The 13,636-nt window shown below is 37.8% G+C and overlaps 1 protein-coding gene across 1 annotated transcript; it reads left to right on the forward strand.

Annotated features, from left to right (window-relative positions):
* The first annotated feature begins 312 nt into the window (after positions 1 to 312).
* ubald1a (UBA-like domain containing 1a) lies at positions 313 to 13,142 on the forward strand. Its single transcript, XM_051915735.1, is given in 4 exon segments — positions 313 to 640; positions 1,210 to 1,269; positions 11,447 to 11,628; positions 11,630 to 13,142. Coding segments are annotated over 4 exon segments (531 nt in total). The 5' UTR covers positions 313 to 532; the 3' UTR covers positions 11,811 to 13,142.
* The last annotated feature ends 494 nt before the right edge of the window (positions 13,143 to 13,636 follow it).

Here is a 13,636-nt window from a genome sequence, read left to right on the forward strand (position 1 = left end):
CCATATTTGGAAAGGTAGTGGCATAGCGCGAATGGGAATTGGACGGGAGCGACCGTCATTCATAAATTCTGCCTTCTAGAACCTAACAAACAAAGCGTTGCATGACGGGATATGGAGTTTTGGTGTTTAAAGAGCAACTTAAACATGCACTATTATCCTTGTCGTGTTGTTTATATACGCATTTTCTCTGTTTAACAATAGATAATTTCACTTTGTATAATCAAAATGGTAAACATCCATCTCAAGCGCTTCAACATATACGTCAAACTAATGCAGTGTCATCAGAAACAAAACAAACGTGGAATCCCTACGCATACAATTCCCATGACCTCCACCACTCTCTGATTGGCTGCCTCATGCTGTCAATCATCTGGCGCTCGTTACACCAGCGCTCCTACAGTAAATATTTGTGTTTGCTCAACCGGCTGTAATGGTGGACGACTGAAGGAGAAAAGCGGAGAGACTAAATCTCAAAAATCCTGTCCCGGGTAAAACACTATTGTTCGTGGCTCGGAAATAAACACCAGCGAATATGGATGAACTCAAACATCAAGTTATGATAAACCAGTTCGTCCTGACAGCTGGATGTGCCGCAGACCAGGCGAAACAGCTTTTGCAAGCGGCACATTGGCAGTTTGAGGTAAGCGCAGCGGATAGCACACTATGCATGCCCTACGCCAGTGCATTGTTTATGTGATGCACTGTATAGCTACTCTGTCGCGTGTCTAGTTGCCATTCCCAGTTATGACTAATAACAATGACCCAAACAAGTTTTATTTTCATCCTTGGGCATTTAAAGTCTATTAATGCCGTCTGCATGTGTTTTATTTTAGGATAAAACGGCACTTAAATACACATATAGTAGGCTATAATAGCGAAAAGCTCAACAGAGATAGACTACTATCCAATTAGAGTTTACTCCAGATTAAATACTATAATCCTTCCCCATGACACACTGTACTAGCTTCCCATGCTATTATGCAATGAAGATGACCGCTGACAGATTACACTCCAGCAGAGCTCAACATTGATACAATGTTGTGCTTTCGTTTCTCATTTGAATCAGCCTAAATCCTAGAGCCATTATCAGCTCGCTAAAATAAGTGAAACCCCAACAGTTCCCCGGTCTAGCGTGATATCGGTAGCCTATGTTTAAATATTACTATAGCCTACAGCATGTGAAGTAATGTTGTGATCTCTCATTCACAGACAGCTCTTAGTGCCTTCTTTCAAGAGACAAATATACCTTACGGTCACCATCATCAAATGGTGAGTATAAAAGCCGCCATCTATGTTTATGTGTTTACTTTATTAAATGTAATTTTTTTCCTGTTAAATGTGTTTGTTATGCGACTATACGTGCTCAGTTTACATCGTGGCTGTAACAATAACAATGTAAAGCTGTAGCCATAGTGTCGGCCATGTTGCGGAGAGACTGGGCTTCCAGAAATAAACACACACACACAGGCGCTGTGTTCACTGTTATTACTGTAGTGTGCCGAGGTAGGCAGTATTTCAGTGTTGCATGCAGCATAACTGAAATGAAATAATGGCCGCAAGGTTAAAGTATCACGGATGTGGGATTTCATGTGTCAAGCAACAATCAGTGTCTTCTTGACTAATGCTAGTGTTTAATACCTTTATTAAAAAGAAACATATGTGCATCATGATGATGGAGTTCTGGAATATCCCAATGTCACAGTTGGTTTCTACTATATTCCTTCAAATATTAGGTATATCGGTAACACTTTACAATAAGGTCCTATTAAATAATGTTAACATACACAGCTTTTGATCTTAATAATGTTTTAGTAAATTATGAAATGAACATGAACTTGGGGGCCGCTTACATGACACCGTTTTCAACTAAAAAAAAAACAAAACTTTTTATGCATTTTGGCCGTTTATTTACACAAACGTTTGAAAACGGGACTCAAAGTGCAAGTTTTTGAAAACGATGCCGTTATCGTCTCCGTGTAAACTACAAAAAAATGCAAATTTGTGAAAACGGTGACGTCACGTGCATCCGTATTACGTGTTCAGTCTATAGGCGCATAATGTGCGCAAAAGTGACATCAACAACTACTGCGTTTTAATCGTATTCGCGGATTCGTGTGAACGGGGATCGCTTTGACAACGTTGTCGTTCCGTTTTTAGTACATCATTGTCGTGTAAATGTACCCATAGATTAATAAATGCTTTAAAATTATTTTTCATTGTTAGTTCATGTTAACTAATGTAGAACTAATAATAACAAATGGAACTTTATTATAAAGTATTAACAGTATATATATTTTTAATTAAATAGTGTTGTTCAGACCTGGAAAAGTCTTGGAAATTAATAAAATAATTAAAGTAACAGAAATTTCTATAGTGAAGATAATTTTTTCTAGTTATCCTTAGCTGTTAAATATTTTATCTAGTAGATAATGTTCTTGTATAGAATAAAACATGCTTGCAAGTCACAGCGATGTTTGAATTGTGAGTGAATCGTTTTTTTGAGTCAGTTATTTTCAATGATAGTCAGACTGGTTCTTAGTAATTATATAATTATTGTTATTATTATTAGAAGTTGACAATCTTTGGTTGAGATCTATTTCAGTTACATATTACACATCAGTACACAATGTTGTGCAATATTTCGGATATCAGTTCTCCCTATGTTTGTGTCTGTTTGAAGTTTATTGATGTGAGTATAGGGCATAAAGGGATTGGGGAGGAAAAAGAGTACCTATAGGATCATTGTCTAAAACTAAACACAGGATAGTTTGTCTGCTGCATCACAATTTAAATTGAAAGCACAAGAAGCAGAGGTGTTTTTTTTGTTTTTTTAATATGTGGCATGGCAGCCAACACTTTCTAATATTATTAGTTATGCAGTCCTAATCGAGTTAGTGCCACAATTTCCCCTGCGCTAGCACACTAATTCTGATTGACAGTGAAGTCATAAGTGTATAAAAAAATCAACAGACTTGTGTGCTTACGTCACAGAGTGTTCTTTTACGTTGGTTTGGTCCTGTAGTCTCGTTTGGAGGGTTCCTAAGTAAACAGGATTTCTGAATTGGCTGTTGTAAATGAATCACTGATGGTGACTAGTCTTTGAACATAAAATCATTTACTCAACATGAGAGTAAGATTTTTTTTTTGTGTGTGTGTGTGTGTGAAGTACTCCAAGTGTTTATTTTTAAAGCACAACATCACAGCCCCAATTAATGTTTACCACATGTTCATGCCTCCCTGAAGCTTAACATCTGTATGCATTGCTGTTCAGCAATTTTACTAATATACATTAATTATTGGGAAGTGATTTTTGCGAATGGGCAAGTTGTCAAGGGCTGAGATCATGCTCTGTACAGATGTAATATTAGATGTTTGTCTCCTAGAGTGACCCTGCTGCTGTAGTTCTAATTTCTGACAACGTTAGCTCATAACTCCCACGCTGAGCCCAATACTTAAAACAGAAATTTTGATATCTCACAGTCACCGGACAGGGTCTTTCAAACTTAATTTTTGTAATCATATTATATTACAAAAGACATTTTTTGTTATTACAGCAGAGCAGAAATCAGTCACATTGCAGGGGATGCAGCTTAAAGGGATAGTTCACCCAAAAATGAAAATGATCCCATAATTTACTCACCCTCAAGCAATCCTAGGTGTATATGACTTTCTTCATTCAGTCAAACACAATCAGAGTTATATTAAAAAATATTCTGGCTCTTCCAAGCTTCATAATGGAAGTGAATAGTAATCGATATTTTGAAGCCCAAAAACTATTCATCATAAAAGTAATCCATACGGCTCCAGGTGGTTAATAAAGGCCTTCTGAAGCGAAGCGATGCGTTTTTGTAAGAAAAATATCCCTATTTTTTAACTTTATAAACTATAATCACTAGCTTCTGGTAACATCCGTCCACGTGTTCACAAGATAGTTGAGTTCTGGCGTATGATGTAGGATGTAGGGGTAGCGTAAGCTTAGGTGTGAGTAGACGCCTCTAGCAGTTCAAACAAATAGAGATGAGCAAAAAACTTAAGCTCCTCCAACATTTCTTTAAAAATTCTCATTTTAGACTTAATTCATGACTGGTGTTTTGTTTTGCTCTATCCTCTGCTCTGTCGTCAATACGTCATGCGTCAGGTCAAAGTTCACTCTTCTGGGCAGAATCGACTCGCAGAAGCCAGTGATTCTAGTTTATAAAGTTATAAATATAGATGTTTTTCTTAAAAAAACGCATCGCTTCGCTTCAGAAGCACCTGGAGCCGTAAGGATTACTTTTATGATAGATGGATTTTTGGGCTTCAAAATCTTGGTTACTATTCACTCCAATTACAAAGCTTCGAAGAGCCAAAATATTTTTTAATATAACTCTGATTGTGTTTGACTGAAAGAAGAAAGTCATATACACCTAGGATGGCTTGAGGGTGAGTAAATAATTTTCATTTTTGGGTGAACTTACCCTTTAACCAAATATTTAGTGTTTTTTCAATTGCAGATTGTAATTTAATTTTTAATTTAAAGGTCATTAATTATTAACAAGATATAAATCTGTTCTATTGATTTCTATAATCCAGTAAAATATAAAATCAAACATAAGCAGAATGTGTGGCTCAATAACAAAGGATAAAATAAATAAAATTCCACATTTTGAGAAATAAACATTTTCCCAAGGATTTTTTTTTTGTGTCCAGTGAAGCTCTGACCATGCAGTCACCTCCAAAGGGAAAAAAGAGAAATGCCTTGGTGCCCAGTTATCCTCTGGTTAAAGTACAGTAATTAAAACAGGATTTAACAAACAAAGAGTAGAAAAGGCTCTTTTCCTGGCATTGGGGCTGATAGGGAGGGGTACAAGTTCTGGTAACTTTAACTATGGTTTGTTCCTGGGTGTGACCTAAGAAAGAATAGGCAATATTTTAATTCTTGGATACAATCCTTACAGACAGAGGTGGGGAAATGTTAGAGTAATGATGAGTTTATAGCAGTTAACTGACAGTTTGATTAAAATGATCATGGAGAAGCTCCTTATCTTGATGACCTTACAGTCATGTTGCCTATAAAAGAAAGCAGATGTTCTCTCTTGTGGAGGCTGTGAATTGGGGAAGTGGGACATTCAGACTGTGTGAAACATTGTGAAGGAAAAAATATAGGTTGAGATGTTAAAAAAAACCCACAGGAATTTTAAAAGTCAATGTATGCAAAGTATTTCACTCCGAGACAGTGATTATGCTTGAACTGAAGCTTCTGGCCCTGAGTTGATTTCATGCTTTGTGTTATTAGGGTGCCAGAGAGAGTAAACCACATTTACAGGCATTGTTTCCCAGCATGCATCACAAATGCGTGAAGAAGCAATGTGTAATGCACGTGTCAAACCAAGACATCGAGGTTTGGTAGATCAACATGGCCCATAGACTGTTTTAAAAAAAAAAAAAAAAAAAAAAATGGACGACGCACCTTGACACTCTTCCACTGTAGAAAAGTGAAGTTGGCAGTTTCCCAATATGGCGCTGACATCTTGCGCTGATTTGGGACCCGAGTCTGCGCAGTAGTGAGTGAAGTGGAGCCGCGGTATCAAGTCCCGCGCCTCAGTCAGCTCCCTAGGTCGTGAATCAGTATATCATGTAAATGAATGTGGCTGATTCCCTGATCAGTGCCCTGACTACTGAACTAGGGAGCTGATTGAGACGCACCCAAGGTCTCGCCCACACTCCTGCAGAGTCAATCGCAAGCACACGCCCCTGAACCTTTTTTAAGTAGCCTGACTGCTCCAATTTTGATGTCTGTTGATTGTAGTGCGACAAGAGGCTTGTTAAAATAAGGTGAATACAACTACTAACCACAATAGTCATATTTAAAAGATCTCAAAAAAGTTGCCGCCTCAGTTCGCTCAGAGAAGCTGTCAATCTCAGCTGTCAGTCATGACGTCACACTCTCGTTTTTATTGCATTAAATAACTAACTAAAACCAAACTTATTTAAAACAAACTAACACTTGAACTTACATCAACGTGATAACTACATAAAATGCCAGAAACCATCTTTGGAAAAAAATATTTGAAGTGTAATTTAATTGTTTAGTTTGTCTCGCGTTCCATTAGATTACATAGAGAGGGTGGGGTTTATGACCTATACTGGGTCCAGCCACCTGGGGGCGATGGAAACGTTTTGGCTTCACTTTTCTGGACATGTGCGGTACACTTGGCATGGCCCATATTGCCCCTACTGGTATAAGTTATCATTATAGTTATCTTTACGTTCTTGGTGTGAACAGGTCATTAAATTATATAGTATTTTGTCATAGTTACAGTACAAAAATACAGCAAATTGGACCTCTTTAGGGTTTTCATGATTTCTGTTCATACACTCCAGGACAAACAGTTTAAAGCATGAAATGAAAATTTACCCTATTTTGTAAATGCCCGCACACATCTTATAATCCAATCAACATAGAACCAAGTCTCAGCCCTACATTTTTCCTTCAATAAGCTGTTTCAATACACTAGGGTGTACATCAAAATATAGAAGAACAGATCTGTCGCTACTTCTGTTTCATCGTGACTTTAAGGCCTCTAAAAATGCTCTTCGACAGAGAATGTCATATCTTTCCATGATGTCTTTCAGTTGGACGCCGTTTAAACTGCTCTGATTGAACAACTTTTGCTGTTTTACGATGCACGTAACTTGGCAGAGGACACTGCAGCCAGCATTGGCCAGTCGTGTCCTTGATTTGAACATACAGTAAGTGTTCATCAAGTCTTGTTTTCACCATAAAAACCATCCATTTTCAGACAATACTTGTCTATTGTTTTGCTCTGAAATCCCTCTTTACTGTGTCAACACTCAGGTTAATAATCAAGCCTCAAACTGAGAGATCATTTGCTTACATATGTGCAAACAATTGAACAGACGTACACACACACAGTATAATAGAGTGCAGAGATCAGAAAAACCTATTCATCTCTGCAGCATGTGATTACAAATTACTGTTTTAAAAATCAAAGCACCTCCTGAAGGCATTGTGTGCCTGCTTGACGACACCTTCCAGTGTCTCTCTTTTTCTCAGACTCAAAGATACGAGTAAAGCAGATCAGGCAGCTGCCGTTCTGTGTTACAATGGAACACTGCAGTGAACCTTTAATTATCTCATTACCATAGTTATCATTATGTTTTATATGTTATCTGCCACAATGTGTTCACTTTCCATAATTCCAGCCCTGAGTCATGTATACATGCATGTTAGGATGCAAAACAGTGGTTGTAGTAGAACCTCCGAGCTACAGTATAAGCATGGAGCGGGAAAATGCGTCACTGTTTCAGTTCAAAGGAATTTGAAAGCTTTTCTTTGTTTTACTTTATACAATTTTCAGCTATTTCCAGTGGAATGGGGGAGTGTTTTTCTCAAGCTCACGTAAAATCCGTAAATCCCTCCACTGCTTGTTTCTGGATTGGAACAGTCTGGCTACTTGAACAATAGAAAGGGAAACACAATTGATGCTCTTTATCTTCTTCTTTTTTCCTGATGGACATGCAATGCTTACGGATGCACTTGGAATACGAAACACGCTGATTTCACTTTCATGTGTTTAAAATGGCATGATTTTGATTGGTTCAGGTTGAAAATGCGCAGACAATGATGTCTGTTTTGGAGTCGCACAACATTGTTGATGCAAAAAGATGTTTGTTTCCATTCCAAATCCCACATTTGACCTGGATCATTGCCAATGTCTTATGGAGTCCAACAGTTGGGTTCAGGAAGTAAACATACCATTCATTTTCTCCATAGGGGAATTGATTTGCAATGATAACTTATAAAACTAAAGCTACGAGGTTGTTCATCAATGGTAAATGCTTTTGTTGAAGCATTTAGCCTGCATTATTTCAACTTATTTTTTAAAATACATGTTTAACAGTGGAATTTCTCATAAAAACTACATTACCCATGAGTCTGCAATGAAATCAGTTAATTGAAACAAGCAATTGTGCCAAATAAACACTTTTGTGGCCACCCACTCTCATGAAACACTGTGAATGGTGTAAAGAGTGTCCCTATACATGCGCATATATATATATATATATATATATATATGCGCACACACACACACACTTTTCGCCATTTTCAAATTACATTTTACTTTAAATCAAAGTTTTTCATGTTTGTCATGCTGGTTGGTTTGGTTCATAGTTATAATTCTTTACTGAAGACTTTTTTAACAATACCATATGAGAAAAATACTTTCGGAACCAAGGTCGCTAAAAAATTGGGCTGGCAGTGTTGCACTCAAATTGTCTTGTTTTAAAACACTCAAAAGTGCAGTGTGCTTTAAAGTTGAAGAGTTTCGAAGAGTTTTTATTTCTGAACTTGGAGACAAAAACAAGCAAGCCATTTGTTAGTTGATTTCCCTAAAAAGTATTAACATGTTGGTCTGTACAAAAAAAAAAAATCTGTTGAAAAACGAAAGAGGTAGTGGTAATTTTCCGCCAGGACATTATCCTTTAAGTTCATACATTTCCTTTAAACCTAAAACATATCACAATGCAATGCGTAATTCAAAATAATTCAAAAACAAAAAAAATCAATATGGAATCAATATAATTCCATATCCAAGTTTTATTTGAGTGTAGCATCTAAACATTCTTTGTTTTAGAATTCCAACCAGAAAAACTTCAACATCGGCATTTGACCAACCAATGGAATACAGGGAGTGTGTTTAGGAAGCCTGTTTGAAAACATATTTTCTTACAGTTTTGTTGATGCTGGTAGTGCAGAAATTACACACTTCAGCTTTAACAGTGTCCCAAAACAGACAAATACAGTTAAACATTCACTAGGTTTCCAAGTAAATGAAGTGTAAGAATCAAAAATGCAGTGTAACAAAGTGGACTGGGCTGAGCACCACAGGTTCTGTTTTTCTACGCCAACTCTGACCTCATTTCTCATCAACAAATCTGTCCTCACAACCAAAATATTTCCATAGCAACCCAGCTGTTGGCTAGAGCATGTTTGTTATGTACACTGCATCTCTTGAAGCATGCTTTGTCGATGTTTCTGAATTATGGAGGATCTGCAGATGCGTCTGCTCTCGGTTTGACGGCTGTGTTAAGCCACTGACCTTCTCCACATCTGCAGCAGCTGTCCAGACGGCTGATGGATAACTAGATGCCATTTTGTGTGACTCTCAAACACCCCCCAGTGCAATTTGAAGCCTGTGTAACAGCTTCATAGCTTTTTTTTTAAATCCCTCAGACTTCCTGTTGTAAACACTTTAGTGAATTAAAGCCACCTAGGGACACTGAGGTCCATTTGAGACTTTTGACCGGCCACAATGGGGTGATTGTGGTTTTTGGCGAGATATCCTTACTGATGGGTCAATAAAAACTGTAGACGGCAGGATTCAAGGTTGCTGACAGGATGGGACACAGATGCCGATTTGATCACTGCAGTAAGACAATATGGATATACCTGTGCAAGGGCACATCAGGATGTATCCCAAAGAAACGCTGTCCATTCATTTAGCTTTCATTCACAAAATCTCTAGATTTCTCCCCACATATTAGTCCTATTTAACCCACAGACTATGTGCGCATTTGTGGCAGTCTTTGAAATGATGTCTATTCTGGTGGTGTTATCCTTCCAACGAAAACATTCACAGGATAGCGGGATAGCGGGGGTGCTTTAATGAGGACTATTGTGTACCTCTGTAAATGTGCATTTTGCTGCGGACAGAGGACAGCGAGTTCAGAGAGGACAATGGGGAGGTCACCAAGGTAATGGAGTAGCCGAACATTGCAACATTCTCATGATGCCAGGGCATAGATGAGAAACAGGAAGTAAAACTGTTAGAAGAGCACCAATCAGCACAGGCAGAAAGAATGTGAAGGAAGGGAGGGAATGTCGGAGTGATCTGCTGGGACAACTTAGCAGAATTTAATATTGACACTGTAAAATATTTTAGTTGCTTGTCAGACAGTTTAAAATGTGTTTTAGTAGTCAACATTAAATGTTTTCGCAGCTCAATTTACTAATGTAATCTGTAAAAGACAGAACCTAAGTTTATCCATCGGGAATTGATTGGATCATGAAAAGTGGTCTTTTAAATGATATCAGTATGCATGAGGGGTATGTGACATCAGCCAAAAAGTAATGTTATTTTATAGGTGGAGCAAAATCTGGTTAACTTTGGTTTAATTTGATTAAATGTATGAAGTCAAAAATTGATATACATTCCAGTTCAAAAATTTGAGGTCAGTGAGATTTTTTTTTTTTTTTTTTAAATGAATGAATACTTTTATTCATGATGCATCAAAAGTGATATTAAAGACATGTATAACGAAAGATTTGTATTTCAAGTTTTTACAAAAACATTAAAGGGTTAGTTCACCCAAAAATGAAAATTCTGTCATTAATTATTTATCCTCATGTCGTTCCACACCTGTAAGACCTTTGTTCCTCTTCAGAACACAAATTAAGATATTTTTGATAAAATCCGATGGCTCAGTGAGACCTACATTGACAGCAAGATAATTAACACTTTCAAATGCCCAGAAAGACATATTTAAAACAGTTCATGTGACTACAGTGGTTCAACCTTAATGTTATGAAGCGCCGAGAATACTTTTTGTGAGCCAAAAAAACAAAATAACGACTTTATTCAACAATATCTAGTGATGGACGATTTCAAAACACTGCTTCATGAAACTTTGAAGCTTTACGAATCTTTTGTTTCGAATCAGTGGTTCGGAGCAAACTGTCAAAGTCACATGAACCATTGAAACACTTATGACGTAATGAAGCCTCATTTACTGAAATCACGTGACTTTGGCAGTTTACACGCTCCGAACCACTGATTCGAAACAAAAGATTCGTAAAGCTTCAAAGCATATAAATGATAAATAAATGATGAAAGGTCAATTTTTGGGTGAACTACCCCTTTAATTAGAGCTAGAGTTGTCAAAAGTACCGACTTCGGTACCACGTCGGTACTGAAATTTTAGAAATGTGAAGCTTTGAGCGCTGTTGAACGGATTCATAAACACCTCTGACTGGCCATTATGTTGACAAGCTCGTCGGATATATGTCTGTGATTGGCTTCAATGATAAATGCTTCAAAAACATTGTAAATAGTCCTCAATGACGCTCTTCTCTGAGCGCTTACACAGATACACACGGGAGCGTTTGAAAGCAGGCGTCTAGACACCGGCTTTCAAATTCAAACACTTCCGTGTGCTTTCAAATCCTCCAGTGTGTTGATCATTGAAGCCAATCACAGACATATCCGATGAGCGCGTCAACACAATGGCCAATCAGAGGTGTTTACGAATCCGCTCAACAGTGCTCAAAGCGTCACATTTTTAAAATTTCAGTACCAATTGGTAGCAAAGTCAGTACTTTTGACAACTCTAATTAGAACAATTATGTGCATTATCCAATAACACATTTGTGATTTGTTTTCAGATGTGTACTCCCGCCAACACACCCGCGACGCCACCAAACTTCCCAGACGCCCTCACCATGTTCTCGCGACTCAAAGCCTCGGAAAGCTTCAACAGCAGCAGCAGTCCCAGCATGGCCACCTCACCCCCTCCACCTCCGGTCAGCTGGGGCATGACCCCACCCGTGCCCAACCAGCAGGGCTTATGGACTCAGGGGCCTTCCCCGCAACAGGCCCACCCGCCCCCAGGCTGGCCCTCAGCTGTCAACCAGCAAGCCGCAACCGAACAGAAGGCCAGCGTCGCCATGGAGGCCGAGAGATGAGGCCCTGGACTACACGGCCTCCTCCCCACCCTCACACGGGCGACGGGAGGGGAGCGAGGGTTAGGGGAGGGTCAGGGGCACTCGTTTTACTCTCACTCACCAAACATGGAGGGGGAGAGAGCTACACCAAGAATAACCAAGCAACATGGACATTTACAGAAGAGGAGCGAAAGCCAACACGAAGGTAATAAGAGAAATAAAGAAACAAGCGCACATTGTATTACTAAGAAAGAGAGCAACTGAAATTTTACTGAGGTTTTTTTTCTATAATAAAAGAGTAGTTTAACGTATATGGGACTATGATGATCATTGCACCCGTGGATTATTTCTGGTATTTTCTCAAAGATGGACGTCTAGCATCTAAGGCAGCAACTTTTCTCACATTTTACTTTTTATTCTTTTATCTGGTGTTCTTTATGCAAGACGTTGCATGTGGATTAGCGATCTGTTTTTGCGGTTTCTAACTAACTAGTAATGCAAGAGTTCATGTGTACAGTGTGTGAGACTTACACACTCAAAACATTGTGTATCGGACTTACATTTTCTCTGCCCCGTTGGATAATGGGACTTTTTTCGTACCTCACTTGTCACCTTACTCTACTCAACCAATCAGGGAATCTCACTAGTTGAACACACTTTTTTCGAACTCGAAACGGATTTTCCATGATGCTTTGCTTTGTCCATTATGCAGTAACTCATTGATGTCCTCAAAGATTGTAAAGATTGGTCTGAAAATTGATTCTGAAAGATCTGGATATTTTATACTCCTGGTTCATAGTTTTATTTAAATCTGTTTTGGGGGAGCTGGTTAGCTGGTTTACAGTAGGTGTGTTTATCAGACTGTTGTTTCTTAGTTGGGAAGAGTAAATCCATGCCGCTAAAGCTACATTAAAACAGACTACTATACAACATGTTTGTAAGCAGACTCGCCACTTTGCATGATGCATTCATAGAGTATGTATATCATATTTTGTAGTTTCTTTCTTTTTGGGGGAATTCTACATGAACGCTTTTCGGGAATTCTGTCTCATTGCCAGACTTAGAAAATCTTCAGTTCAAGTTGTAATTTTGGCCCCATCTTCTTTTGTATCGTCCTTTATGTAAAAATGATAAATCTGAAGAAAAAAAAACTTAATAAATAATTTCTTACAGGATGGAAACAATTTTCAAGAAGCAATGCTGTCAGTAACCTATTTTAAAAATTCATTTTTGTTTTATTTTCCATTTGCACCAATTTCTGATCAAACTTTTCTTTTGGGGTCACTTGTTCCCAAATGGTTTTCCATGTATGTTTTCCCCTGTTTGACTGTATTGATACCATTCCCACAATATTTGTGGACTACCTGATAATTAACTTATCATTGTTTGTGTTCCTAAATAAATATTGTATGTCCTATGGTGTGACTTCTGTTCCTGGACTGATTGTCCATTGTTTGTTGTTGTGAAACTGTGATTGTACAGGTCAGCTATAAGAAGGTTTAATTTAAATATTACTAAGTTATTATTAGTATTGAATCATACTTTCCACTTACAAGATGATACAAATTACTTAAAGTGAGGAAGTGAGAATTTTGAACCTAATAGAAGAAAAATATATTACTTTCAATTTCCCCTTTACTCTGAAGGCACATGCTGTATGTAGAAAACACAATGTCAAATCATCATAACATTATGAACTGGCTATAAATTCTTACATGCAGGGATCATTAGGATCTGAGCAATTTTCTTAGTCAGTATTTTGTATTTAGTATTCTGGTTTTCAAGTAAAAATCTTTAAAAAGTTTCAAAAGGGTCAAAGAAATTAATACTTAATTTCTAACTAATGCCAGCAAGATGCATTATTGATCAAAAGTGAGAGTAATAACATTTATAATTTATTAAAATATTTCG

The sequence above is a fragment of the Ctenopharyngodon idella genome, chromosome 12, assembly GCF_019924925.1.
Source record: "Ctenopharyngodon idella isolate HZGC_01 chromosome 12, HZGC01, whole genome shotgun sequence".
NCBI lineage: Eukaryota > Metazoa > Chordata > Actinopteri > Cypriniformes > Xenocyprididae > Ctenopharyngodon > Ctenopharyngodon idella.